This window comes from Salvelinus alpinus, chromosome 2 (genome assembly GCF_045679555.1).
Source record: "Salvelinus alpinus chromosome 2, SLU_Salpinus.1, whole genome shotgun sequence".
Taxonomy (NCBI): domain Eukaryota; kingdom Metazoa; phylum Chordata; class Actinopteri; order Salmoniformes; family Salmonidae; genus Salvelinus; species Salvelinus alpinus.
The window spans coordinates 55208545-55226579 of record NC_092087.1 but is presented as its reverse complement, the minus strand read 5'-3'; the positions used below and the strand labels follow the sequence as shown (position 1 = coordinate 55226579).

At 48.6% G+C, this 18035-nt stretch overlaps 1 protein-coding gene across 4 annotated transcripts in view; it reads left to right on the top strand.

Moving 5' to 3' along the window:
• Positions 1-18035, top strand: part of LOC139565059 (plexin-B1-like) — a 122756-nt gene that overhangs the window by 81185 nt on the left and 23536 nt on the right. For all 4 annotated transcript variants that reach the window (XM_071385095.1, XM_071385087.1, XM_071385112.1 and 1 more), the window contains 10 exons: positions 1062-1154; positions 1369-2542; positions 4709-4891; positions 10770-10898; positions 11352-11452; positions 12293-12425; positions 13261-13417; positions 15034-15142; positions 16407-16515; positions 16997-18007. In XM_071385095.1, the coding sequence (XP_071241196.1) occupies positions 1370-2542; positions 4709-4891; positions 10770-10898; positions 11352-11452; positions 12293-12425; positions 13261-13417; positions 15034-15142; positions 16407-16515; positions 16997-18007 (3105 nt within the window). In that variant the 5' untranslated portion in view covers positions 1062-1154; position 1369. The remainder of the gene's footprint in view (positions 1-1061; positions 1155-1368; positions 2543-4708; positions 4892-10769; positions 10899-11351; positions 11453-12292; positions 12426-13260; positions 13418-15033; positions 15143-16406; positions 16516-16996; positions 18008-18035) is intronic.

The following is an 18035-nucleotide window of genomic DNA, read 5'->3' as shown; positions in this document are numbered from 1 at the left end:
TCTCGTTAATAGTTTGGCCCCCTGCCAAGCCTTTACCCTATTTCCCAGATAAAACCTCTACCCCCTCCTCGTAAAGAGGGCTCTCTACATGCCTCATTGTGGTGAGGAATGAGGTGTGGCAGAGGGGTGAATAGTTTATATTTCAGTGTGTCTCTTTCTCGTGCTCCTCTCACTACAGACAGAGAGATCCGTCTGAACTAGCAGGGGATAATCCCACTTCCGTGCCAGTGACTGAAGAGAAAAAGGGGGGGGGGGGGTACAGAAGTGGAGAGGGAGATGTGCAGAGGTAGAGTGAGAGTTAGGCTGGCTATGTCTCAGATGGCACCCCTATTCCCTATATAGTGCACTACCTTTGATCAGAACCCTTTGGTGCCTCGTCAAAAGTAGTTCACTAAATAGGGAATAGGATGACATTTCGGACGCACACAGTATGTTGGTGCCAGGAATCACTGTGGTTAAAGTGTCCAGGGGTGTTAATGGCTGAAGTGAAGTGTTTTTGCCTGGTGTCTAGAATTGGGGAGGGCTTGGAGCAATGAGTGTGTGTAGTACTGAAAGCTCTCTGAGTGACACTACTTGACCTGGCTTTTGATAAGAATGGCTTCCCAGGCTAGTGAAAACGGATGTTGTTGGGAAAAGGCAGGTCTGACTGGAATTTCAATGGGAATGTGCTCCATTTTGTCAAACGTGCGATCAAGACAAGTCACAGTGCGCAACCAGACACAGTATCGCTCAGGGGGATAATTAATTATTATGGCGTGCAGGAGACCTGAGTGTGAACCCTGATTCTGAACCTGGTCTGTCACATGTGTATCTGCTGGAGCAGGATTAGATGACTTCCTATTTTTACATAGACTTGTGTTTTATGTGTTGGGATTTGAAGGGATTTGTTCAATAAGAAACATGCTAACTCTAGTGTTGGGGTAACACTTGTTGCTGCTAGCACTTGTTGCTAACACTTGAGGTGTTGAGGTAAGTGGAAATCTTTATATATACTTGGACTGGTGTTCCTTGGTTTACAGAGATGTTAACCATTTGTCCCTTTGTCTCCCTTTGTCTTGCAGATTGGAGCTGTAGAGGAGGTGTTTTTAACCAAACCAAGCTGCTGGGAGGTCAAGAGGTGACATGCCTCTGTAACGCATCGTTGGAAACAAATGGTGTGGAAAAGCTATCCTATTCATTTGTCAAATAGAGGTATAAGTTGTAGTTTATCAGTTTTTACAGGGCCTTGTTTTTTAATGTAAATGTGTAGTGTACGAGTGTATGTACAAGGCACTTAGAAATGTTGTGAATCTCGTCTATGTACTGTATATACGTATCTATGTTTAAAAATAGTGTGTGAATCCCTCTCTTTCTCTCCTGGGTTGCCAGAATGGTTGCCATGCCTCCGGGGATGGTGCGACATGGTTTCTCAGTCCCAGCGGCGGTCCCAGTACTGTCGCTGCTGCTAGCCGCCAGCTGGCCCTCCTATGGCCTGGCCTGGGCCTCTGACCCCTCCACCACCCCCTCTTCCCCTTACCCCACCTTCACCCGCACAGACGCCCTCTTCGAGCACCTGGCCCTGCACCCGGACCCTGCAGTCGGGCGCATCTACGTGGGGGCGCGGGACCACCTCTTCCAGCTGGACCGCAATCTGACCGCCGAGCTCCAGGACAACACGGGGCCCGTGACGGACAGCCGCGAGTGCCTGCCCCCCGTCACCGAGAGCAACTGCCCGCAAGCGCGGCGCACCAGCAACCACAACAAGCTCCTGCTGGTGGACCCCTACGCCATGGAACTGATCACTTGCGGCAGCGTCAACCAGGGCATCTGCCAGAAGCGGAGTCTGGACTCGGTGGGTACGGTGCTGTTCTCGGCCGAGCGGCCCGTGGACACGCAGTACGTGGCTGCCAACCACCCCAACGTGAGCACGGTGGGCCTGGTGGTGCGCTCCCGCCCCGACCGCCAGCCCGTGCTCTTTGTGGGCCGCGGCTACACCAGCAGCCACCCACCCATCTCCACACGCAACCTGGCCCAGGAGCCCGTCTTCTCCTACGAAGAAACGGCGAAGCTAGCGGTGGCGGGTCGCCTCTCGGAGTACGACCACCACTTCGTGGCGTCCTTCGCCCACCGCCAGCACGTCTACTTCCTGTTCTACCGCCGCGACATTAAGTCTCAGTCTCGCGAGTACCGCACCTACGTGTCACGCGTGTGCCTGGACGACCAGGCCTACTACTCGTACGTGGAAGTGCCCCTGGCCTGTCGCTCGGCGGCCGGGAAGAGCTACAACTTGCTCCAGGCTGTCCGCCTTGGTCTACCACCCAAGCAGAGTGGGGGCGATGCTGGGCAGGCAGAGGTGCTCCTGGGTGTGTTCTCCACCCGGCAGGCCTCGTCCACGCGACCCAGCGAGGACTCTGCTCTTTGCATGTTCAATCTTGACGATTTGGACCAGAGGATCAACTCCACCAGGGACCTGTGTTACACACAGTTCGGCCGGGACGAGGGAGGGGGGGAGGCGGCCTACATCGAGTACGAGGTCAAATCCAACTGCGCCAACCTGCCGTCGGTGAGTAGGAGTGGGGATGAGTGGATTGACTTGCCAGGTCCTTATTTTATACAATCCTGGGTTCAAATAGTGTTCGTAATCTTTCCAAATCTTTTAGCATTCGCTTTAGCCCGTCTTGAGACTCAGATGGACGGGGTTTGGCATTTTGGACTATTCCATTCATTTCCATAGTGTCAAATAAGCTCACTCAAGCACGCTAAAGTATTTGAAATAATTTCACATACTATTAGAACCCAGGTCTATTCGTCAATTCCTTATTGTGTTGTGTCTCTGGAAGCACTTTATTTTACAGTCCCTTTTATTGCTGATATTTAGGCTACCTCGTATGAGGAAATTGTGGGGCAACAATGGGTACTTTCCGGTGCCCCTTGCCAAAAATCCAACAATTTGTAACCATTCTGTGCCAGATTGTAAGCAGTAATCCTTGTTTTATTGTGTCTGGTAGTGTTTTATTTAATAGTTATTTTCAGCTGGTATGTATTACGAAATGACATGGCATGCGATTGATACATTTTGGTCTTTATTTGAAAACCTAGTGGTAGTATTAGAATATTATGAAGTGCTAATAATGTAGCATGTATGCTGTAACCGTGTTTTAAGTACTTAGAAGGCAACTAGAGGATGGTAAAATAGAGTTTAACTGGGTTTCCTCGACATGTGTGAATGAAGATGTTGTTTCTTTCAAAGTCCGAATGTCTTTTAGATTTACTGTAAGTCTACTATTGAGCGTGCTACTAGATCAGACGCTTTCCTGGGTCATTCGGTTTCAGCAACGTGACCTCCATGTTAGAAATGTAATGACATTTCATTTGATCTTTTAGTACAGACAAATGTAATCCTCCTATTTGGGGAATTCAATTTGATTATTTTCTCGTAATGCCACTGTAGCTTTGGAAATTCCCCTGTTGTCTCTATGTTTTGTTTTTGTGTGTGTGTGTGTGCTGTATACACATCTGTATACTTGTCTGTGTGCTTTTGTGTGTACCTTTGGTGCGACTACCGCTCCAACTACAGTTGGTCACTGAGCCACAGCGTGTTTAATGATACATCACATAGAGGAAACAGAACAATTGTTCAACTCTGACCCTTGAATGCTGTTTACCTCCAGTGAGGGTTGGGGAATAGTAGTGTGGTGGTGTCCCAAATGACACCCTATTCCCTGTATAGTGCACTACATAGGAAACAGGGCGGGACGCATGCTGGGTAATTTAATAGGATTGTATGGGGGGGGGAATTGATCCGCGGCATTAGCCTTCATTAGCCGGAGGGCCATGTTTAACGAGGACTGACAAGGACAGATAAAGTCACCCACCGCCGAGAAGCGAAGGAGGGAGATGGCAACAGTGAAGCAGACAGGACAGGGAAGGAGAGCCAGGGGGAGGAAGCGAGAGATTGGGTGTGTGTGTGAAGGAGGGAGGGAGGGAGGGAGATGGGGTTATGGGGATAGTGCTGGGCTAAGTCTCTGTAACAAATAGTAACAACACCATAGGAAACCATCAAAACAGGCCACTATGAACAGTGGGTAGATCCCAATGTTTATTTATTGTACCTCCTGTTGCTGCTACTTTGTTGTTTTTTGTTTGCAGGTACTCGTAAACTGGTTATTTATCTTGACACGGTGTCATAATGAAATTCCGTGGATGCGTTTGTGTTTGGGAGATTGTAAAAACAGATTGTTGTACTCGGAATTGTTCTTGATCTAGTAATGACTTGCTCTCGGGTGTTCCCAAAACTTGCAGAACAAAAAAACAACCTGTCCAACCATAGATCTTCCGCTGTCAAAGGGTCGAAGCAAAAACATTTTTTAAAGCACTTTGGAACACCGTTTGCCGGATTCCTGCAATAGTTTCCCCCTCACCTCTAACCCCACCAGTATAAATCGTGACTGTGTTCGTATAGGATTCGAGGGAGCCACTATAGACTTTTAGCACCTGTCTTACCTTCCACGCAATTAATAATACTAGTGAATGAGTTGCCGCTGCGTATGTTTTTGACCTTAGTCATGTTTTTTAAGCGCAAATCAATCTGCATTTAGACTTGTTGTCTGACTGTAACGCTATTGTTTCATTGTAGATACATTTTACCTACTTTAATAAACTGTTTCCTACTTCCTCATACGTCTCTAAACTACATTAATTTGCATATTCCTTCCCTCCTGACCTAAAGAATACCCTTGATGCCTACCCCTGTGGTTCGGACCACACCCCGAGTCCAATGGCCAGCCGGGTGCCGGTGGAAACCGAGCCCATATTGGACAGCCCGTCCGCCCGTCTCACCGCAGTGGCTGTCAGCGTGAGGGTGGGACATACCATCGCCTTCCTGGGGGACTCCAAGGGGAACCTGCGCAAGGTAGAGACCATAGAGATCAAACTGATGGAGCGGATTATATCTATGGTATAAGGGAACCACCTTCCATACCGATCAAAATAAGATTATATTGACAGGGGCGACCTGATCCTAGATCAGGACTCTTTGTGAATTTTGGGCCCTGACTAGACATGTCCTGTGCTGGTTGTTTTTGTATAAAGTATATTCCAGTACATTCCATTGCATGAAGTGAGCCTTTGATAATCTGTAGATAACTGCAGCTCCAGATATTCGCAAACTGCCGCACGAACACACATGCACACACAAACACGCGCACCAAGAGGTCAGAAATAGCATCTTCCACAGTGGCGCAGACTGTACTCAGCACTCCATAAATGACAGAAGGAGCAGACCGGCCCAGGTAACGAATGCGTCCTTCTTAATTGGCTTTGGGTGCGTTTTTGCTTTTCCATGGACCTGCCAGATAACACTAGTACTGTTGTTATGCACAGTAAGGCCTCTTCTCTTTCTCTCTCCCCTTTTCTTCGGCTGGTCCCCCCCCCCCCCACAGCTCTCTTTCTTCCCCTTCCTTCATTTATTCATGTCCTGTTTCGTAAACCGTAGTCATAGTCATCCACTGTCTGGTTGAAAGCCCTGTAAGTTACTCCAGGGAAAGGCAGTATTGGCCCAGCATGGACCAGGTCACTGATAGAAGAAGGGCCGTATAGACTGACACTATTGTTAACCGTACAAGCTACGAGGGGGATATTCGTACATCCACCCTGTACCATCCTCCGATATAGAGAACAGGGAACGGACATCTCTATAGAAACTCAACAGCCGTAATTGTCCCAGAACATTAAGTCTAGGCGGTATGGCTTGGATAAGTGCAGGTCATTGTGTTGCCATGTTGGCTGGGATAAATCCAATCCACTGGGTTGTCATGTTGGCTAGCATAAGTCCATTCCATTGGTTTGCCAGTTTGGCTGGGACAACTCCAGTCCATTGGTTTGCCAGTTTGGCTGGAATAAGTCCAGTCCATTGGCTTTCCTTATTGGCTGGGGTCATATGAAGCTGGTGTGAACAGGAGGCACGGTTCTGTTCTGTCCGCTAGATTTTTGTGTGGTGCCATCACCTGGTGCAGAGCAGAGGTCACGGGGGGTGGCGTGGGGAGCTGTATCTTCTGGGGTTCATGGACCAGGGCGCACACATTGGAGGGAGGGGGGCTTTGTGTTAACATGACAGTGATACACAGAGGGCTTGGGAGGGAGGGGGGAACACCACACTTCAAATATGGTCTTGAAAGACTTTAGGGCCAGGGATTGAGTTTGTCACCCAAACATGGAAATTAAAGGGGTGGTGAGGTGGGGGGGCTCTTAGGGTGAATCTCAGTAGTTTAAATTTGCTGCCTCGGTGGAAACCCTCCAGTCGGTTCGCCTATCACTGTCAGTGAAGCCAAGGAGAAGCCACATTAGAGTATTTATAAGCATCCCGAGTACATAACAGTAGCGAGTTCTCTCACTCTCAGAATGTCACTCTCAGAATGGTGACTAGCGCTAAGCGCTAACAATTAGCGCTTTGTGCCATTTTTTTTGTCAATAGCTGCCCTGCGGTTGTGACCAGGGAGGAGTGGGGTAGAGTGGAGGGAAGCTCTATCAGCACAATGACACCCATTAACAGTAACACAAAAAAAGTATACACTGACCACAAAACAACACCACTAGCTAGCTAATATCACTCCATGACTCAGGGCTTTGTTGTGTGTGTCACAGTGCACAGACGCTGACTAGTGGCAACTAGATGGTAAAAACCAGTTCTAAACAGAAGGCCCTATTCTCTTTCCATTGACTCATCAGTCCTCACACTAACAAATTGTGAGAATGAAGTCCCTAACTGTACTCCCAGAACTATACAGTGGGGAGAACAAGTATTTGATACACTGCCGATTTTGCAGGTTTTCCTACTTACAAAGCATGTAGAGGTCTGTAATTTTTATCATAGGTACACTTCAACTGTGAGAGGCGGAATCTAAAACAAAAATCCAGAAAATCACATTGTATGATTTTTAAGTAATTAATTTGCATTTTATTGCATGACATAAGTATTTGATCACCTACCGACCAGTAAGAATTCCGGCTCTCACAGACCTGTTAGTTTTACTTTAAGAAGCCCTCCTGTTCTCCACTCATTACCTGTATTAACTGCACCTGTTTGAACTCGTTACCTGTATAAAAGACACCTGTCCACACACTCAATCAAACAGACTCCAACCTCTCCACAATGGCCAAGACCAGAAAGCTGTGTAAGGACATCAGGGATAAAATTGTAGACCTGCACAAGGCTGGGAAGGGCTACAGGACAATAGGCAAGCAGCTTGGTGAGAAGGCAACAACTGTTGGCGCAATTATTAGAAAATGGAAGAAGTTCAAGATGACGGTCAATCACCCTCGGTCTGGGGCTCCATGCAAGATCTCACCTCGTGGGGCATCAATGATCATGAGGAAGGTGAGGGATCAGCCCAGAACTACACGGCAGGACCTGGTCAATGACCTGAAGAGAGCTGGGACCACAGTCTCAAAGAAAACCATTAGTAACACATTACGCCGTCATGGATTAAAATACTGCAGCGCACGCAAGGTCCCCCTGCTCAAGCCAGCGCATGTCCAGGCCCGTCTGAAGTTTGCCAATGACCATCTGGATGATCCAGAGGAGGAATGGGTGAAGGTCATGTGGTCTGATGAGACAAAAATAGAGCTTTTTGGTCTAAACTCCACTCGCCGTGTTTGGAGGAAGAAGAAGCATGAGTACAGCCCCAAGAACACCATCCCAATCGTGAAGCATGGAGGTGGAAACATCATTCTTTGGGGATGCTTTTCTGCAAAGGGGACAGGACGACTGCACCGTATTGAGGGGAGGATGGATGGGGCCATGTATCGCGAGATCTTGGCCAACAACCTCCTTCCCTCAGTAAGAGCATTGAAGATGGGTCGTGGCTGGGTCTTCCAGCATGACAACGACCCGCAACACACAGCCAGGGCAACTAAGGAGTGGCTCCGTAAGAAGCATCTCAAGGTCCCGGAGTGGCCTAGCCAGTCTCCAGACCTGAACCCAATAGAAAATCTTTGGAGGGAGCTGAAAGTCCGTATTGCCCAGCGACAGCCCCGAAACCTGAAGGATCTGGAGAAGGTATGTATGGAGGAGTGGGCCAAAATCCCTGCTGCAGTGTGTGCAAACCTGGTCAAGAACTACAGGAAACGTATGATCTCTGTAATTGCAAACAAAGGTTTCTGTACTAAATATTAAGTTCTGCTTTTCTGATGTATCAAATACTTATGTCATGCAATAAAATGCTAATTAATTACTTAAAAATCATACAATGTGATTTTCTGGATTTTTGTTTTAGATTCCGTCTCTCACAGTTGAAGTGTACCTATGATAAAAATGACAGACCTCTACATGCTTTGTAAGTAGGAAAACCTGCAAAATCGGCAGTGTATCAAATACTTGTTCTCCCCACTGTATATGACCCTGGGACATACTAGATACCATTGCCTGCCATTGTGTCCTTGAGCAAGCCACATAACCCCTTACAATTGCTTTAGTGGTGCTGCACCGTGGCTGGCCCATTGCTTCCAACCCCTCGGAGTGTGAGTGTCTTTGGGGGGGTTTGGGTTGTGAGCATTAAAGGCACATTTGTTGTTCTCTGTAAGTTAATTGACAATAAAGTATATATTATCTTACATGTGCGTCTCTCGCTTGCGTATTACTGCACAAGACTGATACCCTCTAGGTGAATTGGCAGTGAAAGAGATATTTGTTGAAAATGTATTTGTTTAAGCTCTGTAACTAGAACAGATTTGATATTGGGAAATCGATTGATTTGTATTGGCCATCAAGTGGCTTTGGGCTCCCGAGTGGTGCAGCGGTCTAAGGCACTGCATCTCAGTGCTTGAGGCGACACTACAGACACCCTAGTTCAATTGCAGGCTGTATCGCAACCGTCAATGTCTGGGAGTCCCATAGGGGCGGCGCACAATTGGCCCAGCGTCGTCCGGGTTTGGCCGGTGTAGGCCGTCATTGTAAATAAGAATTTGCTCTTAACTGACTTACCTAGTTAAATAAAAAATAAAATAAAAAATATATGCGATTTCATTGTCACAAATGTCGTATTAACTTCCTGGAGGCCAGAAGTCGGAAGAAAGAGCAATGACATCCAGTACAAAAAAATGCTAAATTTCCCCCCAAATGAACAAATGCTACACGTCACAAAACAGTTAAATCCATTAGGTCGAGGTATGCGGGCAACATTTCCTGCTGTTCCACTGTTTAAAACTGGGGCAATGGGGGCTGAGCCACCTTAATGTGAGAAGTGCTTGACCGGGAGCTCCACAGCGTCAGGCTTTTATGTTATTTACAGCAGGCCTTTCAACATCAGGTTACCTGTCTAATGTAATGCTATTACTGGACATTCCACTCCTCCACTCTTTCGCTCTCTCACGTGGACCTCCACCAGAGTGCAATCATCCTAATGTGATGGGTGTGTGTAGTGTGGGTGGGTGTGTGTAGGGGGGGGGGGGGGGGGGTATGACAGAGCGAACGAGAAGGAGGAAGAAGCATAGAAAGAACGTGTCTGTGTTTCAATCTGTGAAAGTGTGTGTGTGTGTGTGTGTGTGTGTGTGCCTGCATCTGAGTTTGTTTGTTTGTTCTGTGTGTGTGTGTGTGTGTGTGTGTCAAGGCAGGGCCGCACACAGATGGGGAGTGCGATGGTCGAGATATAGGCCAAGATTTCGCCGTGATGAGATAATCCTATTCTATTGGACGGTGGGGGAGAGTTTTGGGTCAGCTGTGCCGTCGCATGTTCTTTGATCCCGGCGTTCATCAAAGGCTTTGACTGTTTAGGCTCTAATAACAGCAATTTAGCCCACACCAGAGCACAGTTAGTCCTCCAACATGGCAACCCTACAGAACAGATGGGTCAGATGGGTTGCCAGACATGAAACAACCAATTTTAAATTAGATTCCCCCCCTCTTCAAAGGGGAGCAAGCTTAGGGCATTGACGCATCAGATCAGCTTTTCTTTTCAAGAAATGCCAAGGCAAATTTCTCTGCGTTTCTTGAAGAAATACACGCCTGCATTGAAATAATATTCAGACAGTTGATCGCACACACACAGACACAGACAAACGCACACATAGATAAACAAGCAAACACACACGCACGCATAGACAAACAAGCAAACACACGCACACGCATAGACAAACAAGCAAACACACACGCACGCATAGACAAACATGCACACACACACACACCTATACCCACGCCCAAACACTAATCGGGTGTGTATTGAAAAGAGAGCGAGAGGAGAGCGATTTAAAAAGAGATGAGGATGACTGAGTGAACAACATCTACTTTACCCCGTCGCCATGTTCCCAGTTGACCTCTTCAAGACACACATTTAGATTGGCGTCCCAACTCCTCCAACCAGCGCATCTTAATGCTTTCAACAGACCTATGACGTTTCACCATTTTTAAACTCCTCTCTGAAACCTTTGTGGCTCAAAATACTTCAAATAACAACAGAATTCAATTTAGCACGCTTGTTATTCCTAATGGCTATATTTAACAGCTCATGCTAGGCTATTTGTCTCCCTGTCTAGTGAATTATATGACAAGGGGTATGCGTCACATTAAAATAGAATTTCGAAAGATTTTTTACGAAAATTGTCATCTCTAGATTCTATAATATTGTAGCGATCCTCGCTAATGAGCCTACGTTATAATTCCCTCAAGTAGGCTAACCCTATTGCATGTTTTCCTTTCACACAAGTGACCCGAGTTCTCTTACCCCTCCGTCCGTTTGCCGTAAAGAATTGAAATGTACCTTATGGGGTTCTTAACCATTGGCTTGTGTGTGCTCCAGGTGTTCCTGGGCCCTAATGGTGAGGTGGAGGAGTATGCCGTCGTCTCCATCCAGGCCAACGCAGCCATCAGCTCTGACCTGGTCCTGGATCAGTCGGAGGAACACCTCTTCATCATGACCTCCACCATGGTACAGTACACTAGGCTGGTCCCAGAACTGTTGGCGCCGTCTTAAGTCTCTCGAGTCATTGTCTGTGTTTCCCCTCACACAGGCACAGTGGTCAACAAGTGTCTCTCATAAAATACTATTTTATAGTTTTATAGCAGCATTTCCCAAACTCGGTCCTGGGGACACCAAGGGGTACAGGTTTGGGAAGCGCTGGTATATAGATTATCTCATTCCACAGCAGCTCTTTTAGGCCTGAGGACGAGGTTACATTTGTAGTAATGACTTCATCTACAGCACCGATAGGCTAAGACTAGGCAACATTTTCCCCACATTGCTTATCCTATCCTTTCAGATACCCAGTAAGTGGTTACAGTTGTGTGTCTCTGTGGGGGTGGGGTGGGGGGGTTAAGAGCTGTGTCATCGTTTGACATAACGTCATGATGAATATTCCCTGTTGTTTTGTTGCGGTCACAGCTGCAGAAGAGGCCGGTGGCAGAGTGCCACGAACACCTGGACTGCCAGGCCTGTTTGTCGGCCCACGACCCCTATTGTGGCTGGTGTGTCCTGGAGGGGAGGTGAGCGGCTCATTCGGAGTAATCCAATGGGACTTGACGTCACAAATGACTTTTATTGTCATGTAATCTGGTACATTTTTCAAGTAATCCACACAATTCTGTGTCTGGTTAAAGGGTTGACATATCAAACTAGAGCCCAGAGTTTTCCGTTGTCGGGTCAAGCACACTGGAAAAACTCAGGGCATTGCAGACGCTCAACACAGTCAGAGAATGTATTTGTGGTGCCACTCGTATTTACTCAGGGGGATTGCTATGAGTAACGATGCAGTGGTGAAGAGCATCATCTCTTTTAACCATCTCTTTCTCCCTCTACCTCCCTCCTCCCCCTCTCCCTTCTTCTCCTGCACTTTGGCCACCTGTCCTCCCTCCTTGTTCTCTATTTTCCCCAGCTAATGTTATTTAATGTTATCAACTCGCCTGGTATTCTATCCTCCTTCCACATTGACTTCATTTTTCCCACTCTATTTCTCCCATCAACAGTGTGTAGCCAGTCCATGCTCAAAAAGGAGATTCAAGGATTTTTTGTATTTATTTCACTCAGGGTTAGGTAGATAGACAAACGTTTCGGCCTTCGTCGGCGTCATCGCCTCTTTGCGCCCCCGGTTCCTCTGTCACTCTTCACTCTCTCCCTTTCCCGTGTTCCCATTCTCCCTCTCTCTGTCCCTCCGTTTCCCGTCTCCCTCCCTCCCCTTTGCCCTTATAATCTTCCCCTCCTGTCTCCGTCTACATCCCGCCTTTTCACAGCGATACGATAACAGAGGTCATAACGTGTGTGTTACGGTATGATCTGATAACGCAGTGTGTACGGTATTGTGTGATGATAATCGGTTGTGTGTTTAGGTGTGGCCAGCGGTCTCAGTGTTCACACGGGGCTCAGGAGGGCCAGTGGCTGTGGAGCTTCGACATGGAGCAGCAGTGCCTCACCATCCAGTCCCTCAGCCCCTCCAACATCAGCCGTGAGGAGAAGGGACGTGTACGTGTGCGCGTCTCTGTGTGTATGCGTTTGATTGCATGTGTGTCTGTGGGTGTCCACGTACATGAGTATGCGAGCGCATGCTCACAGACAGTGCATTGCTTTATGTCCACACTGCACATGGTAGTTAGTTTCAGCCTGGCTGACATAGTGTTTGCTCGTTTGACTTCCAGTGTCGCAGCAAAGATCAGAGATGGTTATCAGACTCGCCGCTAGCTGCCCCTGTCTCAACATCTAGTAGAAACCCAGTATAAATCATGTATTAAGTGATCCGGCTCTGGACAGTTTTACAGAATAATTCATGTAAGTTGATGTATATCATCTGACATTGGGTATTGATAGTGGGAGGGAAGGGTGTCTCCTTGGACACGTCCAGGTAAACATGCAAGGCATGACCTTGGGTGCGTCTCGTCTCCTCTGCTTTTATCTGCACTGATTGAAATCGCGGGGGTGAAGGTGATATGGTGGATTCTTCTTGAGGATTTGCTTTTTTAAATCTGCGCACATCAATACGGTGGGAGGGAGGGAGCGAGGGCGAGTTTGGACTATTGCGATGCTGCTTGTCAGTGGTGACAACTCCTCGAGGGAGACTCGATCTCTCCTCAGTTTCTCAGGCCTTCAACGACATCTCTGTGAAATCCAGATGAATCCAGATCTTACCAACCTTTTATCAAGATCTAACCAGTTCTATCCAGCCATGGTCCAATTTAGTGTTCCCTGAGTTCCTGAATTTAGTTGAAATGCAGATCCGCTCTTGCGGAGCCGAGCCAGCTCGTTCACACTCTCTCTTTCCCTCTCTCTCACATCCTCCCCCTCTTCTCCCTACCTCCCTTAGATTGCTCTATCGGTGCCGGGCCTGCCCATCCTAGAAGAGGACAACTCGTACGCCTGTTACTTCCATGACACTGAGAGTCCTGCCACCGTCACCGACACGGGCGTCACCTGCCTCTCCCCTGACCCCCACAGGGTGCCAGCTGTGCCCCCTGGACAAGGTGAGTACCAACTGGGTGAGATCAGCATGTACTGGGCATTCAACCTGCATCTACATACTTTTTACACACACACACACACACACACACGCTCACTGAGTTTCATGAGTTCATTAAAGTGTGTGTCAGCGTGTGGCGTGTGTTCGCGTGTGTGTGTGTGTGTTGCTATACAGGCCGATCAGCCTCTAGCGCCACTCTAGGCAGCGACGTCCTATGTCCTTGCAGAGCAGATGTGTGTTGCAGCCCAATCCTCTTTGGCTCCCAGTTTACACAGCAGGGAGTAATCTCCAACTCCGCCGGTCCGGGTAGCAGCTATAACTAATGATTTTAAATTCGCGCAACAATTCAGCCTCTTCTATCTTTTTGTCTGGGATAGTCTGCGACGGTTCGGTTGCGTGCTTGGAGCCGTCGATTTGTTTTAGTTAGTCATTTTGGAGGAATTATGGGGATTAACTGTTAACTGTTATGGGGATTAACTGTTAACTATCGAGCGCCGATAAAAAAGCAAGAATGTACACACACACATACACACACACACACATCAGGAACTCCTCTCCTTTCTCCCCTCCCTCCATCCGTCCACTCTTTTTCTCATCCCCCCCCATCTCTCTCTCTCCCCTTGGTTCCCATGAACATCGTTCCTGGAGCAAGGAGGATTGTTGTGGTTCTCAGGCCGTGAGGGTTAGGTAGTTATGCCCGTCTGCCTGGGGGTATTAGTGAATAGACACACAGGGGGGATCCACTGATCCCACAGGTATTACAGGGAGATCTGTGTGTGACTGTGTGTGTTTGTATATGGAGTTAATTTGTGTGTGTGTGTGTGTGTGTGAGATCTGCGGGGGGTTCAAATGGGATCTCAGCCCTACTCACATAATGTAATCGTGGTTTAGTTCATAGTCTGAACCATTAATTCATTAAGCAGATGCTCTTATCCTGTGATTAGAATTAGGGAGATCAGCTTGATACTTTGAAAATGACTCAAGATTGTATTAAGTGAAGTGATACAATCCAATTGCATTGAAAATATTTCCGTGCGTGGGCTAGTGTGTGTGAGGGAATACACGTATGCAATATTTACATGCCAGTGTGTGTGTGTGTGTGTGTGTCTCTGTCTGTCTGTGTGTAGGTGTGCGAGCGTGTCTGCGTGTGTGCAATCAGTGCGCTTCATACTTCACACACGGTGGGCCCCACAGACCTGAACTCCTCCCTCTGCACTGTTTACGTCTGGGGGCTTTGGGGCTGCAGATGGATTTTATTACCGAGCTCTGTTATGGCTCTCCACTTGGCCAAGTGTACTCTCAGGCGCTGTCCCAAATGGCACCCCATTCCCTACATAGTGCACTACTTTTGACCAGTCCCCATAATGCACTGAATAGGTAATAGGGCGCTATTTGGGGGCGCAACGTCTCACTCTCACGTTCTCCCCTCCTCACACTGTTTTGAAGACGCGGTCAGACCGACAAGGCCAAGTCTCTGTCTCTCAAATCTCCCCGAAGAGAGTAGTTTCAGAAAACTTGGCACAGTGTTTGGGTAGGGATCCTGGGGAAGTGAAACACAATGTTGCTTATGATTTATCGTTGTTGTCTTTTCTCTTTCTCTCCGTTTCTCTCTCTCCTCAGAGTTTGTCACGGTCACCCTGTCCCTGCGCTTCGGTGATGTCGTCGTCACGGCAACAGAGTTCACCTTCTACGACTGTACCGCAGTCAAGCAGCTGTCTGGGAGCGTGCCGTGAGTTGGCCCACCCCTCTCCCTCTTTTTCCTACTCTTGCTCTCTTTTTTCCCCCCTCTATCGCTCTCTCTCTCTCAAACTCTCGTTTGCCCTTCCTGTCTCCTTTTCCCCCATTTCAAAATCAATTTCTGCCCTTCTGCCCCCTTCAATAGGGGTCTCTCTCTTTCTCTCTATTTTTCTCCCCTTCGCCCATATGGGCTGATTGACCTGGGTTTGTTGGACCTCTGTACTGCACCACTTGGAACCGCTTATAGCATCTTCCAATCCCCACGCTCCATTCCAAACCTATTCTAAACCCATTGTACTCTCCTTTCACACTCACTCACTCACTCTCAGGAGAACCTGTGGTTATTATGGCTGCAGGCACCTTACCCTTGCCCTCCACATGTGGTGGTCACATGCCTCCTCCGCTCTCTAGTCTGGTTGATAATTAAAACCACATCTCAGAGACATCTCCATATATGGCCTGCAGGAAAACTGTCTGCAAGTGAAAGGACCCAGCAAGAGTACTTGGAGTATGAGCCATGTTTCTTCAGAGAGAAATTCAACATAACCGTCTTTAGTATCGTCCATCAGGTGTTATCAGTCTGTTCACTTTTATCAATCTGTTCATTTTCGTTAGACTTTTTTGTTTTCTGCTTTGTGTGTTGTATTCCCTATTGATAGTTGCAAACTTCACACGGGTGCAAAACCCTTATTAGCAATGCATTGGATACAGTTGGTGTCAGAAGCGGCATATCTGGAGATAGGAGTGCCTTGTCAAGCTCTAATGTCTAGTAATGCCCTTATTCAGTTGGAATAGAGGGCACGCTTGACCACGAAAGACTGATAGCATGGGCGGCGCCATGGTGAGCACTCTATCAATCTCTATGATGTTAGCACATACACTCACTCAATTACCCCTCTTTCTCCTCTCGTCTCCTTTCCTTGTACATGGTTCAGAGCACTCTGACAAGGAACCAGCGACCGCCACTTTATTCAATTAAATGAATTACCTTTTTTTACCACTGGCCCTAGATTGCCAGCAAATGGATGGCACTCTGGACCAAGCTTGCTCTCGCTCTTCCTCTCCCTCCTCCCATTGATCTATTTTTCCGTCGTCTCCTTTCATCTTATTTTCTAACCTCCTTTCACTTTCTTTCTCTCTATACCCCTCCTCTGCTTCTCTCTCTCTCTCTCTCTCTCGTATCCCAATCCCCCTCTCACTCTCTCATTGCCGCTGTGTTAGTATGGTCACTGATTCCTGCACTGTTCCTCCTCTAGTTGCCGTGGTTGCGTGTTGAGTCGCTGGGGCTGCAACTGGTGTGTCCACCAGCACACCTGTACCCACAAGCCCACCTGTGACAAGGGGGTCATCATCTACAACGAACACGTAAGTCGCACACACCGCGACCAATGGTCAGTTAGCTAGAGGTCAAACGGCATGCTATGCGCTTTCTGCTAAAGGAACCGCCAGCCTGGCTATTTTGTTCACTGTAGAGTTTGTCCACCTGATGCACCCTAGTGTAAGGCTGGTTGGGGCCGATCAATTGTAGCTGGTTGGGGCCGATCAAGAAGGTCGCTAATGAGAACACAAACTGTTGGGAGTCATTAATAACCAGACACTCATTTTCTTACGGCTCCTCATGTCCCAAAACAAGCGTACATCAGATATAACTAATAATCATCTCCATTTTGCCTGTGTGTCGCCAACCAAATGCATGAGACGTGTCCTCGTTAATGTTAACACTGACAACATTCAGGAGACGTATTTCACATCCAATTTGGGTTTTTCAGTCAACTTATAAGTTTGTTTATTTCTGTCTCGCCCTCTCCCCCATGTCTTCCCCCTTTTACCCGCCTCCACCACCCAGTTTAAACTCCCCACCTCGGCTCCTCCCACTACTAAAGCCGTAACTATAACAACGACTTCCCCATCCACAACTGTGGCCCCCACAACAGCAACTGCGCCCCCAACAACTACAACAGCAACCGCACCCCCAACAACGACAACTACCACAATTACAACAACTATCGCCACGACTACAACAACCGAAGCCCCAACCACCATAGCTACCACCGAGGAGCCTCCGACAACAACCCTGCCTACAACCGTCCCCACAACCACCACACCGGAGCCGACTACACCGCCCACCACTGCTATGTCGACGGAGGCCCCCACCACTCTTCCCCCTACAACGTTAGTCGAGGCTACAACGCCCAGGCCTGAGACCACCACCAGTGAGAAAGAGGAGCAAACAACCACAGGAGAGCTCTTTGCAGAGGCTGAAAGTGAAACTGAAGGCCCTGTGGTTACCCCTGGTGACATGGAGCTCGCCGCAGAAACCGAGGTGGCGACAGTTATGACCGAAGACGAGCAGCCGTCCGATGATCTCGCCACCCTAAACCCCCTGGCATTCCCCCCCGAGACATCCCCATTGGAAGTGGTCACCGCGTCCCCCCCTCAGGAACTGGACGAGGCTTTGACTCTGGCCAAGCCCCCCATGGAGGTCCAGCCCACCACTGGCAGCTCCCCCTTCCCGACCCCCTTCCCCCTGTGGGAACCGGCCAACTCGGAGCCCACCTTCCACCTAGACCTGACGGGAGCCCACTTCCCTCCCCCGCTAGAGCCCCTCCCCCCCACTGAGGCGGAGGGCCAGGGAGCCGAGCCGGAAGTGTTCCTCTGGCCCATGGAGGAAGTGGAAGAGGAGACGGAGGGCACAGCGGCGGAGAACGACACCAGCATGGCGTTTTCGGCCACCACCGTGCTTTCAGGGGACGGAGAGGCAGCTGAGCACTCCCCTTCGGCCTCTGCCTACCCCCGGCTTCTTGACGCCGACTCAGAGCTGGACTACCAGTACGACTCGGCCGACATCTTCCTGCCGGTGAGTTCGAGTTCCCTGGAGCTTCCAT